Raw genomic sequence first — 23,289 nt, 5'->3', positions numbered from 1 at the left:
TCATCTGCCATCGCGTGGCAGCCGCGGATTGATTGACCATTGCACCAGTGCGCCAGGAGTGGTATAAGGACTCCCCGGAATCTATGAGTTCAAAGTTGAGAATGGCCAATTTAACATGCAGGGGCATTATCCCAGGAAAGCTATCGCGCCATACCCTTAAAACGGAGCTGAAGGGCTTCCTGAGGTTTTTTCTGACGCTCTCTTAGAATGTCTACCGTCTTCCCAAGTCTACTCCCAGCTTTGCTGCAGCTTGTGAGACTGAATTTGAGTCTACGCCACATTTCAATTGAGCCGACTTGCGCAAAAACCTCATGTCCTATTCGTTGTCAGTGTATGTAATGAATCGCATATGGACTAAATGTAAATTAATCCAGGCGTCTCCAGCATGGCGTCTCTCACCCATTGGTAGCTTTGGGGAGCTAAGCCCCACAGCTCACACCGAAAATATCGCTGCAATTTTAACTGGGATTCCAAGAACAGCATACGTTTTGTAGCAGCACACATCATCCTGTGACACCCTTTATATAAAGTTTAACGCAATTCCACTGATGCTGACATGGGACTGCACTTTGACAAAGCTCTAAAGAAGGTTTTCGGTATTGCTTGGACTTTGCGGCCAGGCTCATGTCCGACTGCTTTGAGCATCAACGGGGTCTCCTACTACAAGAGGAGGACCTTTTAAGTGCCTCTTAGCTCGCCTACTTGAAGTAATTCCCATATAAACTCTAGAGTGAAAACACCATTCGAGAGGTATTCGGCTTTTGAAGTTCTCTGGCAGCGAGATAGGGCCATTAATCCCATCTCAAATTTCTTTTTAAAAGATAACTAAATATCGTGTCAACCTAGTAAATCCTCTCTTAGTTTTTCGTGCCATAAAAGCTTTTTCGCGTGGTGGCCACCATGATAATTTGGCATTTGGTGGTGAAACAAAAATTAACGTTCACAAATCTGATCTTTTACCTACTGCTAACAACTGTTGCTGTTCATAACTGGATGGCGTAGCGCCTACAAATATGTGAACTTTAAATAATATTTACATTTGACATACTGAAAAATAGGATGGTTTCTAGAAATTTCAGAACAGTATTTTTCGAACTATGTTTACTTTTACTGTTGCCATTATACATAATTCTAATACTGTTTCGAAGGTGCCTGAAATGAAAATGTTTTGATCAACTTAAGGTATAAATCACGCAGGATACGGAATTATTAACAAGGAAAAAAATGGTTTTTGCCGCATATTCTTGCCGAATATATTGAGGTGTCCCTAGTAAAATCATCAAAGACGATATGCATCATTACAATATTTCACGAGATCCAATTAAAGGTGTTTAGTCGGAACAAGTTTATATTACGCGGGAAAATAATTTTTCAAGTTGATCATCTGCGCCATTTTTGAGCGCTACCCTGTGCTCATTCTTCACAGCAGTGCGTGCTGTCACCAGCGGGAAGTAGGCATATAACGGCCTCCGCGATGTTCCAGGTGGGTGCTTCTAACCTACGCATATGAAAATGATCGCTTGACTTGAGAATCCTTGCTTACACTTTTGAAATCCTGGTGTAAGAAAAAAGGTCCTACACGTACTCTTCAGTGTTTACACTCAGCTTACACATACGTTGCTTACACTTACATTTGACTAAATTTCAACGATTTCCTTTAGCACCCAAAGGCTACGGAATGGTTGGTATGCTTCTCTTCCCAAGTAAATAGGGGAGGACGGGTCATTATTTGACCTGAGTGTGGCCTCTGAGTTCTGGGTGTTGTTTTCCTAGCACATGGCACTTTCCCCAGTGCTGCCGCTTGCACTTTCGGCAGTTGAGGTTCCAATAAAATTTAATGCCACAAACACAGACGGTCATGAATTTTATTTATTGGTAAATTGAGAAGACGCATCATCCAAAGCAGAATAAACTCAGTTAACTTTTTCGTAGACAGATTTTAAACTCAATTTTACTGTTTTTAAAATCATCACGTAACCACTGTTTTGCCTTCTATGTGACCTAAATATACTACAAATGACTTCATTGACGCTGGTATCATACACGAAGGTGACCAAGTAGTACAATTTAACTCCGAAGCAAGAAAAACAAGTCTCTAATTCTTCCCGTATGTGCTTTCGAAAAGTGTAAAAAGCTAAAAAGTCCGAAAGATTCCATTATGATTTTCATAGTGAAGCTGACATGGCCTGGATAGAATTTTAAAAATTCAACTTTTAAGTTTACGCTTCGGCCTTTTTCCCAGCATAATGTCAGAAAAGGGTCGCAGTTTACCCTTCTATTGCTTTATATTTTACTTCAGCTAAGTACCATATAGAAAACGCCTATTTAAAATGAAGATTTATATAAGCGACCAGCGTAGAGTTCTTTGCGTGCAATTTATTTCGTGTTTTTAGCCAAAAGCCAACATTATCAAAGATCGTCTTCTGACATAACCTTCATAATGCTGTCGAAGGAGTTATAAGTCTAGAAATCGGCGAGAAAAGATTGAAGGCAGCGCAACATCGTTCCGCAATACGTGAACCTCAAAGACAGACATGATGCAAGGCCTCTTCGACTACGCCTGCTGGTTGGCTCTAGTGGCTGCGGTGATTTCGAGTGAGATAATTACCTTTCTGAAAATATTGTAAAGAAAAAGATCAAATTACGTCATGTTTGGTATAATATTGCAGCATTTTTATGTCATGCTTTTTAAGGAGGTTTTAGGATTATGCATATCGGAAAAAATGGCTATACGCCGCCCCCCCCAAAAAAACAAAAACAAAAATCTCCTACAAGTGTCTGATGATGGAGACGTTTACCTCTTTTTCTTGCGGCTATGATTTCAACAGCAGACTCCAAGTCAACTATTGCACTAAAGTTTTCTGTAATCATACAGACATGATTGCATAGAGTTGAAATTTCTATTAAGCGTGGCACGTTTGTTTAAATTCAAACAATGGCGTCTTTGTTGCGCATGTTCTGTGCTTGATGTAACGGGCGTTGATGCGCGAAAGCGGCATGTATAATTAATGAACTGGTCACACAAGGAACCAGTTCTCCGTTAAATACTCATCGATCTTTATAAAACTTGAAAGGCAGGGGTTATTGAAAGTTTTTTGTCAAGAATACTCATATGCTTTCGTTTGAATGTATGCCTCACTTTTACATCCGCATCGCTTCTGCTGCACTTAGTGGGCTTTGTTTATAGCGAAATAAATAGATACAACACAAGACGTCCATAGTAAAGTGCATGAGCAGGATTTCTTGCATGATACCGACATTAAACAGTAGGGTTAGATTACCCCTGAGGGAAGGCGTATTCCGAATAAGATCAGCTGGATTTTTATAGTCAACCATAGAATTTAGCTCCTCTCAGCTATATCTCTTTTCTACAAAATTAATATAATCAAATATAATAAAAATCTTTTCCAGCGTTTTTGCTTGACAGCGCCGACTACTTTTCACGTATATGGGTATATTCATATATTTAGGATAGCCTTATAGTCCCGCATTATACCTGCTTTTGGGCTAAGTTGCTTAAATCATCTTTTGTTATTTAAGCCTCTGAAGGTAGAGTTACTGAAAAATTAAGTGATATTAATCTTCTGGTATAGTCCTTAGAGCGAAAGCTCTACTTCACGATGGAAGCTGCAAAAGCCATTTCACTGCTGAATCTTGACCTTGAACTGACTTTGTGAGCCTGAATAAATATAATAAATATTGCCACGACTGGGTTTCTAGCCCATGGCGGCGCGAATAGATCAGCTTCGCTGGGCTTCCCACGAGAGCACTAGGCTGTCGCCGCAGCCAGTCAGGCCTCATATTAATCTGCAACACAACGAACGATTTCTATCGCGCACCGTCATCTTCACCAACTTCCATCTGAGCGCCAGCCAACAATGCAAAGAAAACGTGCTTTCAATCAAGCTTTCATCCACGTGTCGTTAGTGTAGGCTTGGAAAAACCTGGTGTTGCAAATTATTCTGTGCACAGCAATACCAAAACACTATCAATATTTCTAAAGCCTCATCCACGTGTCGTTAGTGTAGGCTTGGAAAAACCTGGTGTTGCAAATTATTCTGTCCACAGCAATACCAAAACACTCAGCAATACCAAACAGCAATACCAAATCAATATTTCTAAAGCCTCAATATTAAGATTATCTAAACTTGTTAAGGATTCGAAATGGCGCGCTTATTTTCGGGCTTGTACCGATTAGTGAATGTACAGGTTGCATTTCAACTTTGTTGAAGTTTGTTTTAATTCCGACTATTTCTAGCGTTTGGTGAGCAGAGGCTAGTGTAAGGTCGATGCCAAGGTGCTTTTATGTGTATTGTTATGTATTCAACAACATTGCGGTTTATCGAATAGGTGGTAGGATTTTGAGTTGTGTGGAGGAAAGGCATTAGTAGAAGGCGAGAAACAGAGCTACGAAAAGGGCAGACGGAAATAATAATAAAAGTCTGCTTTACTTCTGGAACATTCATGATCTAGCGGTCGGCCTTTGTCAGCCGAGAAAAGCAGTGCTTCTTCCAAAATCAAGTCGTTCGCATTCGTTCTCTCTTTCCCACTGAGATTTTGCGACTTTTTAGGACATGGGTTTCTTAGCCACACCAAAACACCGAGTCTATTGCTAACCTTATCACGGAAATGCATCCTGGAGAAGGCGTACACACGTCGTTTGAGCGCCATACACAAGCACCCTTATATTACGCAATATTTTCTGGACTAGAGAGGCACTATCTGAAGCATAAAAGCGGCTTCATCATCTTTGGAGCATATTCTATGCATGCATGCTTTATTTATTTATTTATTTGATACTGCCAACTGCCTCTTGGCAGTCCAGGCAGGAGTGAGTAAGTACAGGAAAGACAAGTCAAAGTCGGCACTACAAATCAAGGTAAATGAGAATGTGAGTGGCAAGAAAGCATAAGGAAATGGCTTGCAATACAGACTACTGCGTGAGTAAATTCAGCTTATACGAAATTACAAAAAGACGGACACTGACGTCATTGAAAAGGACAAAAAAACACACATCTGCAAACTGCAAATACAGGAGAACTGGACACTCTAAAACTAACGCGCTTCATTGCAAAGAGTGCACGGCAGACGCAAAGGATTCGACCGAGGTCAGACTGGCGACTTCTTGCGGTAGAGCATTCCACTCTGCAATGGTTCGAGGGAAGAACGAGAAGCGATAGGCGCTAGTCTTAGCCTGTGGCATCAAAATTGTTTTGCTGTGCTTGCCTCTTGTTTCTCTTCTTTTATTGAAATGGATGTAGATGTCGGAACCCATTTTTGTTAGTTTGTTAACTATATTAAACATAGTTTGAAGGCGATGAAGTCTACGCCGAAATTCTAATGTTGGGAGGCCAGACCGTGTTCTGAGATCAGTGACCGAGGCTCTTCTGCTGTAAGTATTATAAATAAATCTAAGGGCTTTCTTTTGCACGCTTTCAATGTTACTGATGTCATTTTTTGTGTGGGGATCCCACACAACATCGGCATAATTAAGCAATGGTCTAATGAGTGTCGTGTAGGCAGCGAGTTTAGTCCTACTAGTGCAATGTTTCAGCCGGTGTTTAAGCAGCCATAGCCTCCTTAGCGACGCCGAAACGACGTATTGAACATGAGCGCTCCAGGTTAGCTTCGAGTCAATTACTACACCCAGGTATTTAAATTTGTCAACCGGCTTAATTGCTACATTGTTGATTTTATATGTACAAATTAATGGTTTTTTCTTCCTTGTAATGACCATGTGTGTGCATTTTGAGGCGTTTAAGTTCATGCGCCAGGACTGACACCAATTATTGATTGCAGTTAGGTAATCATGTATATCAGTGTGATCGTGCAATGATCGAATGTTATGATACACAATGCAATCATCTGCGAAGAACCGGCCTCGTACCGGGGAATCAAAGGTCAAATCATTCAGATAAATCAAAAAGAGAAGGGGTCCAAGTACTGAACCTTGCGGTACACCGGAAAGTACGGGAGCAGGTGGAGAAATTGAGTTTCCTATACGGACGTATTGTGTTCGGTTAGATAAATATGAGTCAAGCCAGCGGAGAATTTGTTCATTTTTTAGCACACATTGTAGCTTCAGTTTTAGTCTATTGTGACAAACACGATCGAACGCTTTCTGAAAATCAAGAAAAAGCAGGTCTATTTGCCCGTCCCGGTCCAGCGCTGCCATGACCTCATTGGTAATGTGTAGAAGCTGTGTAACTGTGGATAGGCCACGCCGAAATACATGTTGTTTTTCGGAAAAGAAACTATTATTTTCCAGGAAGCTACTCACGTGCTTAAAAACAAAGTGCTCCATCACCTTACTAGCGGTGCACAGAAGAGAGACGGGTCTGTAATTAGTAATACTGAGTTTATCTCCGGACTTATAAGTGGGAATTACCTTTGCTGCTTTCCAATCATTAGGAAGGACACCTTGCTTTAGACTTTCATTAAATATTATAAACAGATATTTTGCGCACCACTCCGCGTACCTAAAAAGAAAATTATTTGGTATGTCATCGGGACCAGCAGATTTCTTTATATCTATGCTTAGTAGGGACGAAAGAATACCTTCTTGAGAAACAAAAAGGTCCGGAAGTTCACAGCCAGAACCTGAAAATTCTGGATTATTGTCTTCACTACCGCGTAGAAATACCGAGGCAAAGTACTCGTTGAACGCTTCGGCAATATTCTGGTTATCGCTTGACTCTGTATCATTCACTCTAACTTTGGTGACCGGATCTTTTTTTTTCGTTATGTGCATCCAAAACTTCCTTATCACAAAGAAAAGCGAAAGCTCTAAAAACTGTAAATAGCTGTCTTTTGTTATAACTAACGAAAGCTGTGCGCCCTTCTCACCTCTTTGAACACTTTGAATGGGTATGTCGCTACTATCGTGCTGGCGCCCAGAATTCGTCAGTGTACCGAAAAATGGTAACGCCGTCGTCGAGCAGGTGAGGCTGCGGTGTACTTTACAACTTTTCAATATATAAGTAGAAAGCACAGTAGCACTTCTGGATCCAATGCATCACACGATCTCTGGAAATAACTTTTGTCTAAACACAGTAATTTCACGTCAATATAAAAGGAGTGAAGCTTTAGGAATATTTCGACCTAAATCCCTTCGTCATTCCTCAGCTAGATTTCATAGTTGTCCTTAGTCATGAACTCGCTGATTGTTATATTTGGGTAACAGTAGAATAATAGTGCATCTCCTCCAAATGGGTGCTCCGAGTAGCGCGCCTTTCAGGGTTGTGTTACTATCTACACGGGACAACGTCGCTAGGACTTTGTTTCACGAAAGTGGCAACATAATGTTAAGTGCTTTTGAACAAATCCTGCTATTTCTTGTTCCAAGGTATGTGCAAGACGTATTTAAAAAACGTGATAACTTTTGAGTCTTTGGCGTGAAAACAAAGTGCAGCTGTAAATCGCCGAGCAGTGATCACCATCTCGCCCATTGCCTTGAGGTTGCAGTCCCTTAGCGTAGCGGCAGCTTGCCTCTTGATCGACAAGGCTTGCAATTCTGGGAGTTTTTAAAACACCTCTTTCATGTGGCAGGAGCAAGTTCGAACTCGCGTCTGAGAAAAGATTTCATGTGCCCAAGCAGCACAGCTAATCGGCCCCAATATTGGGAATGCATGGGCAAAGGCCGGCCCTACAGAGGACCAGAGTGGAACCATTCACTAGCAATATAAGGCCGATTAAATGTGCTTCTTGGGTATGTGGCCCATTGGTCATCCTTTACTCCCGCGCTTCAGTGTAGAAATTAAAAATAATAAATATTGTTCTGCGATGCTTCACCGCACAACCATCGCTTTGAGGCATTATGATCGAGTGCCTCTTTAGTTTGTGTAAGCTCACTAGATGGGTCAAAGGAAGAAATATGTGCGGTCAAATATTCGCTGTCAATTCACGTCATTCAAAAAGCGTCAACGTGCGCTTCAGACGTGCTTGATCTTCTGGTGACTCTGCCTTAGAGATGTGCGCTGGAGCAAGTGATGGTTTAGATTTGGTCTTCTGTATTTTATTTTTATTTGCGCAACAAATACACGCGTTCCTTCATCAAAGTTTTTAGTTGTTCACAGGGGCGCCTGTGTTTTCTTCCTTCCCGCTGTCCTTGTCGTCTTGTGGTGGAAACATAATCAGCCTTCAGTAACAGTAATCGAGAAACCCGCTCAGGGCGCTGGGCTACCGAGCCAGAAAACCCAGGTTCGAACCCGGTCAGGTCGGCTGCGCTACAATGGCTCCTTATTTAATTTCAAAAGGTCGATCACGGAAGGTTTTCTTTTTTAATAAGGGAGACTATACGTCAATGAGGAACGAACTTGCGTCTTTCCTTCCTGAATTTATTGATCTCAACCAGAATTTAGATTGTAGTTCCCTTTGGGAAGTATTCAAGAATAAGCTGGAATGCCTAATTGATCAATATATCCCATCTAAAAGCCTTTCCGGAAAGCGCCGCCGCGACAAACCGTGGATCACACGGCAAACCAGACAGCTTATCAGGAAAAAACATCGCCTTCTAGAATCATACAAAAAAAAATCGATGCCCTGCAGTATTGCAATCGATTCGGGCTCTTGGCAGTACACTAAAAACTGAAATTAAAGCTCTTAAGGAGAGCTTTTTAAATGACTTGGGATCAAAACTGCGTAATAATCCTAAGGAATTGTGGACGTTTTTGAAACACAATGGACGTGAACAAGTCGGAATACCGAATTTAGACCATGATGGTGAAGTTATTACTAATGATGGTGATAAGGCATGCTGCTTTAATGCTTTTTTTCAGTCTTCTTTTGCGCCAATGTGCTACATCGGAGAACTTCCGTTAACTCGTGAATCTGTCACTGAAACCATGTCTGAATTGGTTTTTACTCACCAAGGTGTGTCAAAATTGCTTAGTGACGTGAATTCATCTTCTGCTGGTGGTCCTGATGGTGTTCCTAACTTTGTTTTAAAGTCTTGCGCGAATGAAATATCTTACTACTTAGTCATCTTGTTCCGATCATTACTTAAGTCGGCGTCTCTGCCAAATGACTGGAAAAATGCTAATGTGGTACCAGTGCATAAGAGTGGTTCAAAAAGCTCTGTTGTTAATTACCGACCGATTTCTTTAACGAGTGTGTGTTGTAAAACGCTGGAGCACATAATATATAGCGCAGTCATAAAACACCTAGACTGTCATGGGTATTTTACAGAAGTTCAGCATGGCTTTAGGTCAGGTTTTTCCTATACTACTCAGTTGCTTGAGTTTAGTAATGATCTGGTTTCTTCCTTTGACCGTGGCTCTCAAATAGATTGCGTATTTCTAGATTTTAAGAAAGCCTTCGACTCTGTACCTCATTTACTATTGTTACATAAAATACGTTGTCTTGGTCTGCACCCCAGTGTCATCGATTGGCTTCATTCGTATCTTCAGGGCCGCATGCAGCGTGTTTTGATTAATGGTTCGCACTCAGATTATGTAAACGATTCCTCAGGTGTACCGCAGGGGTCTGTTCTTGGACCCCTTCTTTTTCTGATTTATATCAATGATATTGTCTTGGATCTTACCTGCAAAGTTCGGCTCTATGCTGACGATTGTGTCGTTTACACTGTTGTGGAAAATTCCTTTGATGCGGTAAAACTACAGCGAAACTTGGATTCCATCCAGTCCTGGTGTTTAAAATGTCAAATGTCTTTGAATGCCACAAAATGCCAATTTGTCTCTTTCACTCGAAAGCGTTCCCCATTACAAACAAATTACTCACTACATAATGTTCCCTTGCAAAAAGTACTTGAATACAAGTACCTCGGCGTTTATTTTTCATCTAACCTAACATGGACGAGGCAAGTTGAGTACACTACATCCAAAGCCTGCAGAATGCTTAATTTCTTAAAAAGAAATTTCAATAAAGCACCGTCTAATGTCAAACAACTCCTGTATTTCACTTACATCCGACCAATTCTTGAATACGCCTGTCCTGTATGGGACCCCCAGTTTGCTTACTTATGTGATATGCTCGAGCGCGTCCAAAATAATGCTGCGAGATTTGTGTCCAATAATTACAGCTTCTCAACTAGTGTCACGTCTCTTAAAAACCACCTTGGCTGGGGATCTTTAGCTAACCGTAGGAAACATTTGAGATTACAAATCATGCATCGCATCTATTTTAGAAAGCTGAGCATTGACAAAGACCGGTATCTGCTTCAACCTCATTTTTTTTCTAGTCGAGTTGATCATCAGTGGAAGATCCGAGAGATTAAGTGTCGCACAGATGTTTATAAAACCTCGTTCTTTCCACGGACGATCAATGAGTGGAACAGGCTACCAGCCGGCGTCACTGAGTGCTGCACGGAAGGTCAATTCCGCGCATTTTTATCTGATGTGTGACGTGGCGCGCAGTTGTCTTGCGCGTGTCTTTTTCATTTCATTAGTGTTATTTTATTTGTGGAGCGTGGTTGTGTTCCTTCGGTGCATGTTTTTCCTCATCTATTAGTTGTGTGATTATATTTCTGTTATTACGTGTATCTTTCGGCCAAATGAGCAGACGTTATTGTGTTTCTCCCCCTGCAATAATGCCCTTGGGCGCTGCAGGTATCTGTAATAAATAAATGGGGGTGTAACGAAAAAGGCGGCCGGGGGGGGGGCAATGTCACTGCACGTTAAAACTCTTCAGGTGGACAAAAATATTGCGAGCCCTCCACTGCAACCCCTCTTCTATTTCTACCCCCCCCCCCCCCCCCAACCGCCGTGGTTGACGTATCCAACAAAAAGTGAGTCAGTTACTGCGGCTTTTACTTGCTGATACCAATCTTTTTTTTAAGAGAGGTGCTATCTATGCCCTTACCTCATCTAAGAGTACTGTAGTGGTTGCACCAATGTGACAGTTTTGAGTTTTGTTGTTGCGTAATCGGTAGCATGATTTTTATTTTTGTGTTGTCACAAGTGCTTCACAAGCGCTATTGCATTAAGTGTGTTTCCTAAGCGCCGACCTTTCTGTGGAACATTACTAGACAGCACTAAGTAACGAGCTTTAACGACCTTGAGCCTCTTATTTATGCCATTTCGGGTAAATGTGATGCTTTCGTTCACTTCTGCTTTCACCGCAATGACACACGGCACACCTGTGTCTGCCAAACAGTTTTTCGGTGTCTTCGCAACTGACAATGACTTTGTTGCTTGCTTCCTTTCAGGACCTGAGCTTCCGGCTGACACTAAGATGAAGAAAAATAAATGCGTCATGCCAACAAACGATTTCGATGGGCGATGCTTGGCAAGAGTACCGAGATATTTCTACAATAAAACCGCTGGAGCGTGCCAGTATATCCTGTGGAATGGCTGCCTTTCAGAAGGCCTCTTTGAGAAGCGGTTTGAATGTGCGAAACAATGTGGCAACCAATGTACGTTCGTTTCCTTTTATTCTATTAACTCCGCTTCTTGAAACGGGGCTTTTTATGAACATGCCTCGCTCATATACTTCCACGCTGTACAGCAGAAATAACAATGAAAAGATGCCCTTTGTCTTGGAGCTAGAAATGTGAGACTGTTTCACGATGTAGGAATGTTGGGCGAGATTTGCCTCTGGATTACTTCGAGGAGGCCGAATAGAGGTTTCTCTAAAGCATTTCAAAGATAACATTTATAAAGCAAATGATTTTTAGAGCTTTTTTTTAAGTTTTCTGCGCGCTTGACGACGTTTATAGTTTCCTTTACAAGAGATCAGATTACCCTAGAGAGTGAAGTACACGCGCAGTGGTTTACAACTAGCAATCAAACCACTACATTGACTTTACTTCGTCTGGATCATCACGAGGTTGCTTTGCTAAAATATGCTAAAATATTTTTCTCTGAATTAGTTATGCTCGAATTGCATAAGACAAATAAATAATCGTAAGAAAAAACTAAACACTTCTGTCATTTTATAAATCCAGATTTAGTGAGCCGCGCAGCTTTGCAACATCTGCCACTGAGAATTTCGCGAATTTTTGACCGATTTCACGCTCTCGAATGATGACTTCAAAATGTCTCTGTTTAGAGAATGCCACATAGGTCAACGAAAACTGTAGTTGTTATATTTGCTAATATTAAGGTTAGATGGGTCCAGGTGGCAAAATGTCGCTTTTTTCCACTCATGTGTTTGGTCTCAATACCTCTTACCTGAGAGCTGTAAGTTATCTTTGAATCCTTGGAGCCGGGATGATTGTAATGCTTTAGATTTGTGGATAAGGAATGTCTCTCTTAATTTCTCCCTCTATCAGACCTGAGCCATAATTGCTGAATCAATAGTCCTGGCTCAAAGAAGATATGGTCTTCTTAACAAGTTTGAAAGAGCGTTTTTTGAAGGCTATTTCTAGTGTCAGCAGAGTAGCCATTGAATCTCGCACTCTTTGATTTTCCTGCCTCTTCGATATATCATATCTGAAAGAATAATTAAAGCATGTAGATAACGCTAGAGAACATGGTGTTTCACCTAACCTTTATGTCTAAAAATATGTCCATTGCCGTACTTCTAGCCATAGCATCTCCTCAGAAATACTTGCAGTGTACACAGTGGAGCAGCCGGCGAAACCAAGTGAGAAACAAATCATCCGATAATACGAGGCGCAATCCACAAAACTTAAAAGCTATTTTGAGCAAGTGGGGGTTATATAGGCGTCAATGGTGGTTTTTTCCGTTGGATCTTAAGCCGTCCCTGCTGATGGCGTGTCCAAGTGCTACATATTGTTGAAGCGTGAAGTGGCGACATTTGCTGCATTTCAACTTTTGGTTACCGTCCAATAAGGAATGCATATGTAAAGGGTGGGTCGTTAACGTCGTTGTGGAGAAAAACATCGCCAAGACGAACAAAAACTGCACACCATTTCATATACCCAAGTACCCTGCCCAATAGGCATTGTAACATAGTTTTTTGCGTTGCGCAGACTAAATGAGAAGCGGGAAGCTCGATGATGCCGTCTGGTCTTGTTCACCTTATTGGAAAAAATTTTGAGTATTTTAAATTTTAAGTTAAAGTAAATATTGAAAGTTGGGGTTCATTCATCTGATGAGTAGCAAAATCTTTTTGAAAGCTTTTTATTGCTGGCATCTAGCAGTCAAGACTACCATAAAAAACCAACGGGGAACGCTTTTGACGTTAGCGACAATGTTACTAGCAAAATAATGCAAGCCTGCCGACGAGAACTTCGGATGTATTGATTGTTATAGTGAAGTCTTAAAATATATGAAAAAATTGCGTTCCCGTTTTACTTTACGGTTCAAAAATGTTTTGTCCGGAATTTTTTGGTATATGGCTGTGAAGGCAGTTTTTTCAGTGTGGGCATCCAGTGATACAAGTTTGCACTGCGCCGATATCAAGTCCTACTTAGTACAGGCATGGGGTACCTCAAGTAGTTTCAAGGCTTTGTCAACCATTCCAAAATAATAAACCCTGTACTGCGGGACGCTGTTCGGTTTCGTGAAGTCAACGTAAAATTGTTGGTCAACAACACTGCAATAGAAGAGCATACTCTTTTCCAAGAGATAACACCATCTTGCTCAAGATGTAATTCACCTGAGCTTGACTATGTTAGCCTCAGCAAGTGAATTCCGAATTCAGCGGGAATTCGTCGGCGGGTGTACGGTCAATGCGATTAATTTGGTGGCAAACCCAAGCGATTGTCTCTGGCCCCGTAGGCATGACTGTAATACAATGGTGTTATCCAGACAGTAGTTTCATGGTTAAATATAGTTGTTCCTGGCTGAGTGCTGGAACAAATCTCAATTTTGACATGCGCAGCTGCTGTGGCTGATCAGAGGGTATTACATTACGTCGCTCTTTCAGGCTTATGAATGCTACAAGTATGTTTTGTGAGATCGGGTACGGTGCACTGACAAGCTCTTTGGTGTATAAAAGCATGCTTTCCTTTTTGAGGTTAATAGCCAGAGCATGCAAACTAAAGGCTACCTGAGCACATAAACTCTCGCCGGGTGGTTGAAAATTACAATTGCAAATTAAAACACGCTGCTGGAACAGCTCAAAAACACAATGTCAATTGGCAAAACACACTGCAGCGATACCGCTTGAATTTTAATTTATATGCCACTAGCCGGAAAAGTAACTTGCAGAGTGATTTAAAAGATATCGCAAAACATTGAAAGATTTATTGACTAAAACAATAACATAGCTTCCAGAACAACTTTGAAAGATTTATCGAATCAAATAATAGCATAGCTTCCGGAACAACACTGAAAGATTTATCGAATTAAATAATAACATAGCTTCTTTGTTTTCCACAAAAAGCATTCATTCGTCGTTCAGCTGAAACAATAAACCCAGGGATTAGTTATCCCTGTCACCCTGAAAATGTCCAAGTGAAATCTGCATAATAATCATCATCATTAGCTCGACTTCTAACATTAGCTCTTCAGTTAACCCTGTCCTTCGCTAGCTGCGGCCACCGCATCACTCCAAACTTCTTAATCTCATCCGTCCACCTAACTTTCTGCTCCCCCCTCCTGCTACGCTTGCCTTCTCTTGAACCTACTCCGTCACCCTTAAGGAGCAGCAGTTATGTTATCTTGTCTACGCATTACATGCCCTGCCCAAGCCCATTTTTTATGCGAAGCATATTACTCGCACAACCGAGCTCTTCCTTGCTGCGCCGCGCACGGCCGCGTAGCTACCACTTGACCTTCATCGGCGCACCATGTGATATGACGTCACAAGAGCTGCGAAAGCTGGGGCCTCGTGCGCTCGCTTGCGGACGCGCAGCCTCCGCCGGCGGCCTAGCTCCCGCTCCTAAAGCTAGGAGATATTGACGTCACGCAAAAGGCGACGCACTCGTTGAGTCAATTGAGCAGCCAGATGTCGACCAGGGAGAGGGCGGCTCGCCAGACCGCAAAGCGCAAGTTACAAAGAGCCACGGGAACGGGAGAAGAACGAGAAGTACGGCTTGCCAAGCGACGTGCACAGTATGCAGCTAGACGGCAGCGTTCGACAACCGATGCCGAGGTGAAGGATGAAGCTTCGAGTACTTCTACTCGATTCGAGCGGCGAAATGCCACCAAACGGAAAATGCGTGCTGCAGAAACTCCTGAACAGCGGGAGCAGCGCCTTGTAAAGGAGCGTGCTTACCGGAAGAAGCAACGTGAGAAACGAAAGGAGCAGCGCGCAGAAGAAAGGGTTTTACTGCAGACTCAAGAATGTCTCACCGATGCCGACTATGCTTCGCATCCTAGGCTTAACCATAAGCTAAGCCAAGCCATTTTTCTCTTCATTTCGACTAGCGGACGCGAACACGGATCATTAATCCGCGTTTGTTCTCTCACCCCATCTGTCCGCTAGTGATCTCTAAACGTTACACCCAGAATATTCTTTCCATAGCTCCCTCGCTATCCCTAAGTTAATCTGAACCCTTATCGTTAGCCTGCACGTTTCTTCCCCGTTGGTGAGTACCGAGATACAGCTGTTATATAGATTTCCCTTCGGGGATATTGGTAAACTGCCATGCATGTTCCGAGAGAGCGTGACATATGCGCTCCACTCCATTCTTATGCTTCTAGTTATTAAGGCGAAAGCCTTTAATGGCTCATACTCGCGGTGTCCATCCATGCTCGCGGTGTCCAGCCATGCTCGAGGTGTCCTTCCGTGCTCGCGGCGTCCGTCCTTGCGCTGGAATCGTGCCAACTGTGGCCTCTCCTCCGCGCAGCGGCGCAACCTCCTCCGTAATTTCCGTTCCTCAAATTCATTTTCTCCACTACGGGCCCTTTTTCTGTTCCTCCTCCTTTCACTCCCACTTCCTTCCTTCCTCTGCAAACGGATGACGGGCGTCCATCGAGAGATGCGAGACAGTTACTGCGCAATTTCCTTTCCTCAGATAGAATTTTCATTTTCTTCACTACGGCCCCTCTTTGTCTTCTTTCACTCCCACTGCCTCCTTTCCTGTATGTTGCGGCTCGGGTATCCACCGCGACGGTTGCTAGCCAACGGCTCTTGCAGCCGCAACAACAAAAAAATTGCCAAAGCGCGATTCAGGCGTCCACTGACCCAGGGAGCCAGTTATGAGCACTTCCTTTCCTTAAAATGATCGGAGTGTAAAACGTCAACGCCAACGCCAATGAACACAATGAACGTCGAACCGACAACGGCGACGGCTACGCCGCGAAACGGGCGCCAAAGAGCTCGCTCTAAAACACTGCAATCAAAATAGAGACCGCAGTCACCAAAGACAGTAACAACCGCACATGCGGGAAGCTCGCCACGCGCCAAGTGGTTCGGAAAAGCGGCGGTGGGTCGACCACAAGGCTTTCGCCAAGGACACTTTAGAATTTCCAAGCGTCTTCGGTAATTTTTGGCTTTCATGATCCGGATCAGCAGCTACTACCTGCACTATGTACACGTACTCCCTTACCAGTTCCAGCACCTCGCTACCAGTTGTGAACTGCTGTTCCCTTGCAAGACTGTTGAACATTACTTTGGTGTTCTGCATGCTAACTTTAAGACATACCGTTCTATTCTTCCTGTATACCTCAATGATCGTGCTTTCCAGCTGACCTCTTTAGTCACTTAGCAAGGCAACGCCATAAGCTAAATGCACATTATTTTTATCCTATTGTTCCCAATACAGGCCTCGGAACACTTCCTTTAAGCAGGCGGCAAATAGAATTGGCGAGGTCCTTTCTGCCTGCTTGACATTGTTTAAATCTGTATATTGCTTGTGTGCTATTACAACCAGCAATAGAACGAACCACTGAGCAATTACACCCCAGAAGAACACGTTACAAACGTAGTGCACACCAAATGCAACGAGGGGTCAAAGAGGAAGACGCGCGTGTGTTTATGCAGCGGCTGAAATGCAGGTGAAGAGCCGTTGTTGGGGAATTTCGGGAGCCTCGCATACATAAAACGTATCTTTTGGGGTAATTCAGGAAAAAAAATCCATTGCAATTAACTCAACTTCTTCTCATTCTCATTGCATGATAATGACGCACATCACCCTGCATTAATATTTGATAACGATCTCATGAGGTCACAAGCCACTTCCGCCGCCGAATATTCCTGCTTTCGTGAGAGTTTGTACCACCATATAAATTTACAGAAGTAAAATTAGCCTAAACACATCTCTCGCTCTAATATTTTTCGTGATCTTCATGACAAGAACAAAAAAAAAAGAACTGGCGTCATTGTCTTTCGTAATGCTAATGATGTAGATAAATATAGCCTAGATGTCAAACGATTGAAGTTGTAAAGAGGTTATGCCTGTCATTGTAATGAAGCATAATAATTTTTGTGCGTTCTTAGATGAAGAGGGGGACGTTTGCCTACTGCGTCGCCCTGGACCTTGTAAGACAAACACAAGGTGGGATCAAGTAAGGTCAAGATATTTCTACAACACCACATCCAAGGCATGCCAGCAGTATGACATGTGCGAAAATATGGGTCCGGAGTTGTCAGCTAATTCCTTTCATTCGCTGGTATTTTGCAAGATGCACTGTAGGTACGTTCACTCACACTACTTCATGAGTTTATAACAATGTAATCACCGCAACGAGGAATTTATCACTGCTCAGTTTCTGCCTCACTGCACTTTTTTATAAACCAATGTATCTAACTATATTGAATTCGCACAGACAGTCTTTTTCACCGCATGCTGAACAATACAAAGAATAACAATAAAAATAGAAACAACCATAAAAACCATATATACCAATAACAATATAAATAACCCTATATAAGCGATTTAACGTGGAAGTACTCATTAAAGAACAAGAAATTCCGAAGTGAAAAACAGTTTATGCTGAATTAAGTGGAGCTTAGCCGCCAAAAAAATGGAGCAGTTGGTTTAATCTTCAGAGGAAACAAGGTCGGGATCTGAAGAAATCGATTGCAGTCTCTGGATTCTGCCATTCATCGGAAAGACATTGATTTTTTTTAGGAGCGTTGTGCTTTTACTCTGCATTACCCCTCTGTGTTGGCTTTCTAATACATGCGAGGACGGCACGGGGGCAAAACACTCATGAATATAATCCCTAGCATCGTCAAGCATCAATAACATACCGCTCACCCGAGTTCACGAACACAAATACCTTGGATTAATCATTTCACATGATCTAAGATGGGAATCACATATTAACAACATAGTATCATCTGCTTTAAAACGATTGTTCTTCCTTAGAAGACGGCTTCGAGAAGCGCCACCGGAGGCCAAACTGTTAGCATATAACAAATTTATACGATCAGTTCTCGAATATGGAAATACGATATGGTTTCCCTACACACAACAGCTCATTAACAAACTAGAAGGAGTGCAGAGAAAGGCAATTAGATTTATCTTTCACAAATACAGGACCAGTGATTCACCATCCCAACTACTAAATCAAGCATGTATTCTTACTTTACAGAAACGCGCCAGACTAGCACGACTAAAATTATTGTTCCAATTAGTTCATAACACATTAAACATAGATACTTCGTTATATATATCTGTAGATGAATCCAGACCATCCCGGCATAAGCACCCATCAACCCTTAGAGAGTACGCATTCCGAACCGACTGTTTCAGATATTCATTTTTCCCGCTTGCCATAAAAGAATGGAATAGTTTGAATCCCTCTATCACTACTAATACATATTTGCAGAAATTTGTAACTCTGGTAGAAGAACAGTTGCGCGATAATTAAATAGAGAATTAAATCATAATTATTCAAGTACAACAGACCACTCGTATCACTGCATATAACAGCATCTGTATGAACATATTACTTACAATGTTTAAAATTGCACCCCTTTCTGTGAAAAATACTCTTTCGTTATGTGTTTTATTTTCTGCTATCTGTGTTTTTTTCCCATACTGATGTAATTACTTGCAAATAACAGTGTTTTTAATGTATACCATTCCATTTGTATTCACTTTGTACCTACTTACTATGTGCCCATCCTGTAAATATCCCAATGGGATTGACAGTATCTTAAATAAATAAATAAATAAATAAATAAATAAATAAATAAATAAATAAATAAATAAATAAATAAATAAATAAATAAATAAATAAATAAATAAATATTTACGACACCAGCGAGCTAGTGCCAGTCAGTCTTAGCATTGATGTATAAGGGTACTTACTTTGCTGCACCCCTCTCTGTACTTCGAGCTATCGGACTCTTTGCTCGTTCGCCACTGCAATAAGCATGTAAAAATAATAAGGGCCATTTCCGTCGATGATTTTAATACCCATAATCTATTTTGTTAGTGCTGTCCACATACGACACTCTGGTGTTGTCGTGAAGAGCCGCCCACCTTGTTCTGCGAGAACGCACACAGGATTGGGCACCGGCAGAAAAGTATGCTTGCTTTGAGTTGGAAAGAACGGTTTCCAAGCTATCAATATACGTTATTTTGTCAGTAAAGGTAGTAGGGACAGCTAAGGAGGAGAAAGTTGCGAAACATTCCTCTTGTAGCACAAAGGAAATTACATCTTGTTAGTCCCTGTCATGCTGGCGCCCACCAAAGAAAAAGTGGTGTGCAAAAGCAAAAGTAATTTGTTTTCTGACTCGACGTGCCCTGTGACGTTGGCAGAACGATACTGCCGGCCTCGCATGGAACTTCACAGCCGGTCCTTCAATTTAAGGCGCAGTGTGAATAGTGCCAAGAAGAAAACCATTTCTTCTGTCTTTTAGGTTCTGAATTTTTTTGCACGTATTTGTACCTAAATATGTCGATTTATAAGTGATAAGGGTTGTAAAAAATTGTGATTTTATTAAGCTGATATTATTTCGTGTCAAGCTGAAATTACAAGGCAAATCTCTTTTCACTTTCAGCGGATTCATAATGCCTCAAAATGCTTCAGCAGTAGCAGGTAGAAGTTTCAATACTTCCTTACGATTACTCTGCTTTGATAACTTGCGGAAAGCTGTTTAGTTGACCCAACCTCCACCTTTCGACAAAAGCCTTATGTGATTTTAAGTGATCACTAAACCAACGTCTCTCTTTAATTTTTTCAGAAAAGTTAAGGAAGCTAGAGAGGCTTCCTTACCAAGAGGTACTCCAAAGCCCCTACACAGAATAATAAACACAGAGTTTCCGGCTTTTAAGCTAGTTTATATTCTCGAAATAAACAAATGTGCTTTGAAGGTCAACTGAGTCGGCGCATAATTCTTCAGGTGACCACATTTTATTCTGAATTATTGTAGTATGTATTCACGAAAGAGAAATGCGACAACTTAGTAGTTGACTGCGGCCAACTTCGATGGCCGGCAGTCACATTCCTTGTAGTTGGCCGCCGCGGTGTTTCATTGGTTATGGCGCTCGGCTACTGACCCTAAAGACGCGGGTTCGATTCTGACCATGGCGTTCGAATTTCGATGGAGGCGAAATTCCAGAAGCCCGTTTACTGTGCAATGTCAGTGCACGTTAAAGAACCCCAGGTGGTCGAAATTTCCAGAGCCTTTCACTACGGCGTCCCTCATAGCCTGAGCTGTTTTAGGCCGTTAAACCCCCATAATCCAAACTAAACCGAGCCTTGTAGTTGGAGCTGGGGGGCGAGGTGTGAAGTGTTAAAACAATATGCGATGAACAAAGGATAAATGAAAAAAAAATTGCAATTTCCTCTCACAATCGCAGCAACCTATACGCATCTGCCGGGAAAACCTATCTCGATATCATGCGCAATAGGCTGTGCATCCAGTTTGCGTGTGTATGTGTGTTCATGCTTGGGGATGTACATTCTGCTCCCCTCGTGGACTACTCCGTTTCGCAGAAATTGAACCCCGAAGCAGAACCATCAGCTTCAGCAAGCGTGCTGATTTCGTGCGCTGACGAGCAACCTCACAGTCTGGTAGAAAATTTTTATAGGATGCAGATGAGACTACTGCAGAAATCCACACTTTTTTCTGCTCCTTATACCCTGCTCCTCATTCTCAAGAAGGTTTCCGCGTCTCGCAATGGCTAATAATTAACCTCCATTCCACTAAGTTTGAACGATCTTGTGGGCTCGAGTGTTTCCTGTACTCATTACTAACCTTCCTTTTTTATTCCAAGTTAAGTTCTTGGTACTGCCAGTCACAACTAAAATTTATGGTTTTCAACTGCGAGCGCAAATTCTGGACCGCAGGAATCCGCACAACTTCCCTCTCCGCATAATACACTTCCTGAATATGGTGCACCCACCTCGAGTGCGCGGTTTTACGGTGACATTGTTACATGTGTAGCAGGAGATTCGCTGCGCATTAGCTGTATGAAGCGAAAATCCGGGTAACGGCGTCTGCACTTTGCGAAGTTTGCGGCACAATTTCTCATTCATCACAGAAACAACAGCGCCAGTATCGACAAGCGCCAAGGCGGTGTGGCCCTCCACAGAAACGTCGAGCACATTCGCTGGCGACAAACGAGGTCTTGAACTTGTTGCCGAATACGCAGTTCTTGCCTCGGGAATTGCGGAAACTAGTTTTCCTGGCGCATAGGGGAATGAGGACGCAGTGGCGAAACACAACGGCGCCGCGGGGACGGCGAACGGCGGCGAGAATACGGGCGGCGATCGGAGGCATCAAGCTGTTCGGCAGCCGACGGACGTGGCGGGGGCTGTGGTTCCGCGTAGACATAGGTTCTGGGGCCATCCACGGGTGGTGGCACACGGCGTCGGCACAGGCGCGCAACGTGACCAGTGACACCACATGCATAGCAAATGGGAAGGTTGTCAAGGGTGCGCCAAGGGTTGATACGAGCAGGAGATGGTCGGGTTCAAAAGGCAGGCGGCGGCGGCGTCGGAGGATAGAACGGGACAAACGGCTCGGCTCTTGGTTTTCGGACGGCGTCGGCGTATGTGAGCGGCGCTGCAGCAGGAACCGGCGGACGAACAGGTGGTAGCACTTCGGTCACTTGCTCGCGAATCACAGTTTGTAGGGTCGGATCCAGGTTGGAGGGAGGCCCCTGCACGCCGTGAAGAAGTGGCAGCTGTCGAGCCACCTCCTCACGTACAAAGTCTGTTATCTGGTCAAGCAGCGCGCTGTGAGAGGTTGTCACAGCGAGGCTGGAAAGTGAGTCAGGCTGCACGGAAGGTGGTGGCACCAGAATGCGCTGCTTGCGGAGCTCATCGCAGCTCTGACACAGGTTGAATACTTCGGCAACGGTGGTAGGGTTCCGGGCGATAAGCATCTGAAATGCTTCAGTTTCGATGCCTTTCAGGACATGTTTAATCCGGTCCGCCTCGGACATAAACGAGTCTACCCTTGAACAGAGTTTGACGACATCCTCGATATAACTCGTGAACGATTCTCACTGCAGCTGGGCTCTCACTCGCAGGCGCTGTTCAGCGCGCAGGTTGCGTACTGCAGGGCGCCCAAAGATGTCAGAAAAGGCTCTTTTGAAGGCAGACCAGGTGGTAAAGTCTGCTTCATGGTTCCTGTGCCATAGGCTGGCCACGTCCGAGAGGTAAAACACCACGTTTTTCAGGTTCATGGCGTTGTCCCACCGGTTGTGGCCGCTTACCCGCTCGTACGAGGCAAGCCAGCCTTCCACGTAGTGATCATCGGACCCCCTAAAAATGGCTCGGTCCCGCTGTCGGAGAGCGCCAGGGCAAACGACGGGCGTAGGCGAAAGGGAAGATGACTGGCTTGCGTCGGTGGATATAGCTGAAGCGATGGTTCTGTTGTGAAGCTCCAGAACGTAGGCCAAAGGCTGTACCCAGCACCTCCACCAAATTGTAGCAGAATTTCCGGGGAAATAACTTAACCATAGCTAGCCAAAATGCCGGTCCGAGCTTCGGGCATCCAGCCAGTGATCTCGCGCCGCGCGCTAGCAGTGCGACTGCCGCAGCTGCTCATCTTCCCCTTTACGCATGGTTTTTTAATGATTTCGGCTCTGGCGGTGTCAGTTGACGCCACAACAGAAATATTCCGCTGGCGCATCAGTAACTGTAGGAAATACTATTAATTTTTAATAAAATAGTTCCTCCCGGATAGGTGTTGCTACCGGCATCGATGTTCATTGCATTTTTATTGAGCTGTAGGGCTAAGGAAGGGATTTAGCTAGGATTGAGCAAAGGAACAAGATGTAGCAGCATGGTAGGCATAGGGTGATGAAGCCGAGAAGCGTTTTTAAACGCTTTGTGAAATGCGTATTCAAGCTCATATCCCCGTCACAAATATTATTGAATCTGTAGACGCTGCGCTTGAACACGTTTTTGACACGTGCGATTCCGACACCACCAGGGCTCAACGGTTGCCAGCGGTGGCCATAGAGTGATGACAGGTACATATAGAATATGTTTTGTCGAATAATCTTTGCAGAAGAGAATCTGCTAGTATTTTTGCGGATGCACTCATACTGATGAGCTTGTTGGACTG

The 23,289-nt window shown here is 43.2% G+C and overlaps 1 protein-coding gene across 1 annotated transcript; it reads left to right on the top strand.

Moving 5' to 3' along the window:
* Window positions 1–2,534: 2,534 nt before the first annotated feature.
* On the top strand, window positions 2,535–20,015 carry LOC149331152 (BPTI/Kunitz domain-containing protein-like). The gene is made up of 5 exons (XM_089555886.1): window positions 2,535–2,595; window positions 11,165–11,371; window positions 17,251–17,446; window positions 19,768–19,805; window positions 19,951–20,015. The coding sequence occupies exons 1-5, from the start codon at window positions 2,535–2,537 to the stop codon at window positions 20,013–20,015; spliced, it is 567 nt and encodes a 188-aa protein (XP_089412012.1).
* Window positions 20,016–23,289: the final 3,274 nt, after the last annotated feature.

Source organism: Amblyomma mixtum, chromosome 8, assembly GCF_055824585.1.
Source record: "Amblyomma mixtum isolate Tamu chromosome 8, ASM5582458v1, whole genome shotgun sequence".
Lineage (NCBI taxonomy): Eukaryota > Metazoa > Arthropoda > Arachnida > Ixodida > Ixodidae > Amblyomma > Amblyomma mixtum.
The sequence above is the reverse complement of the archived record's forward strand: the minus strand, read 5'-3'. Positions and strand labels throughout refer to the sequence as shown.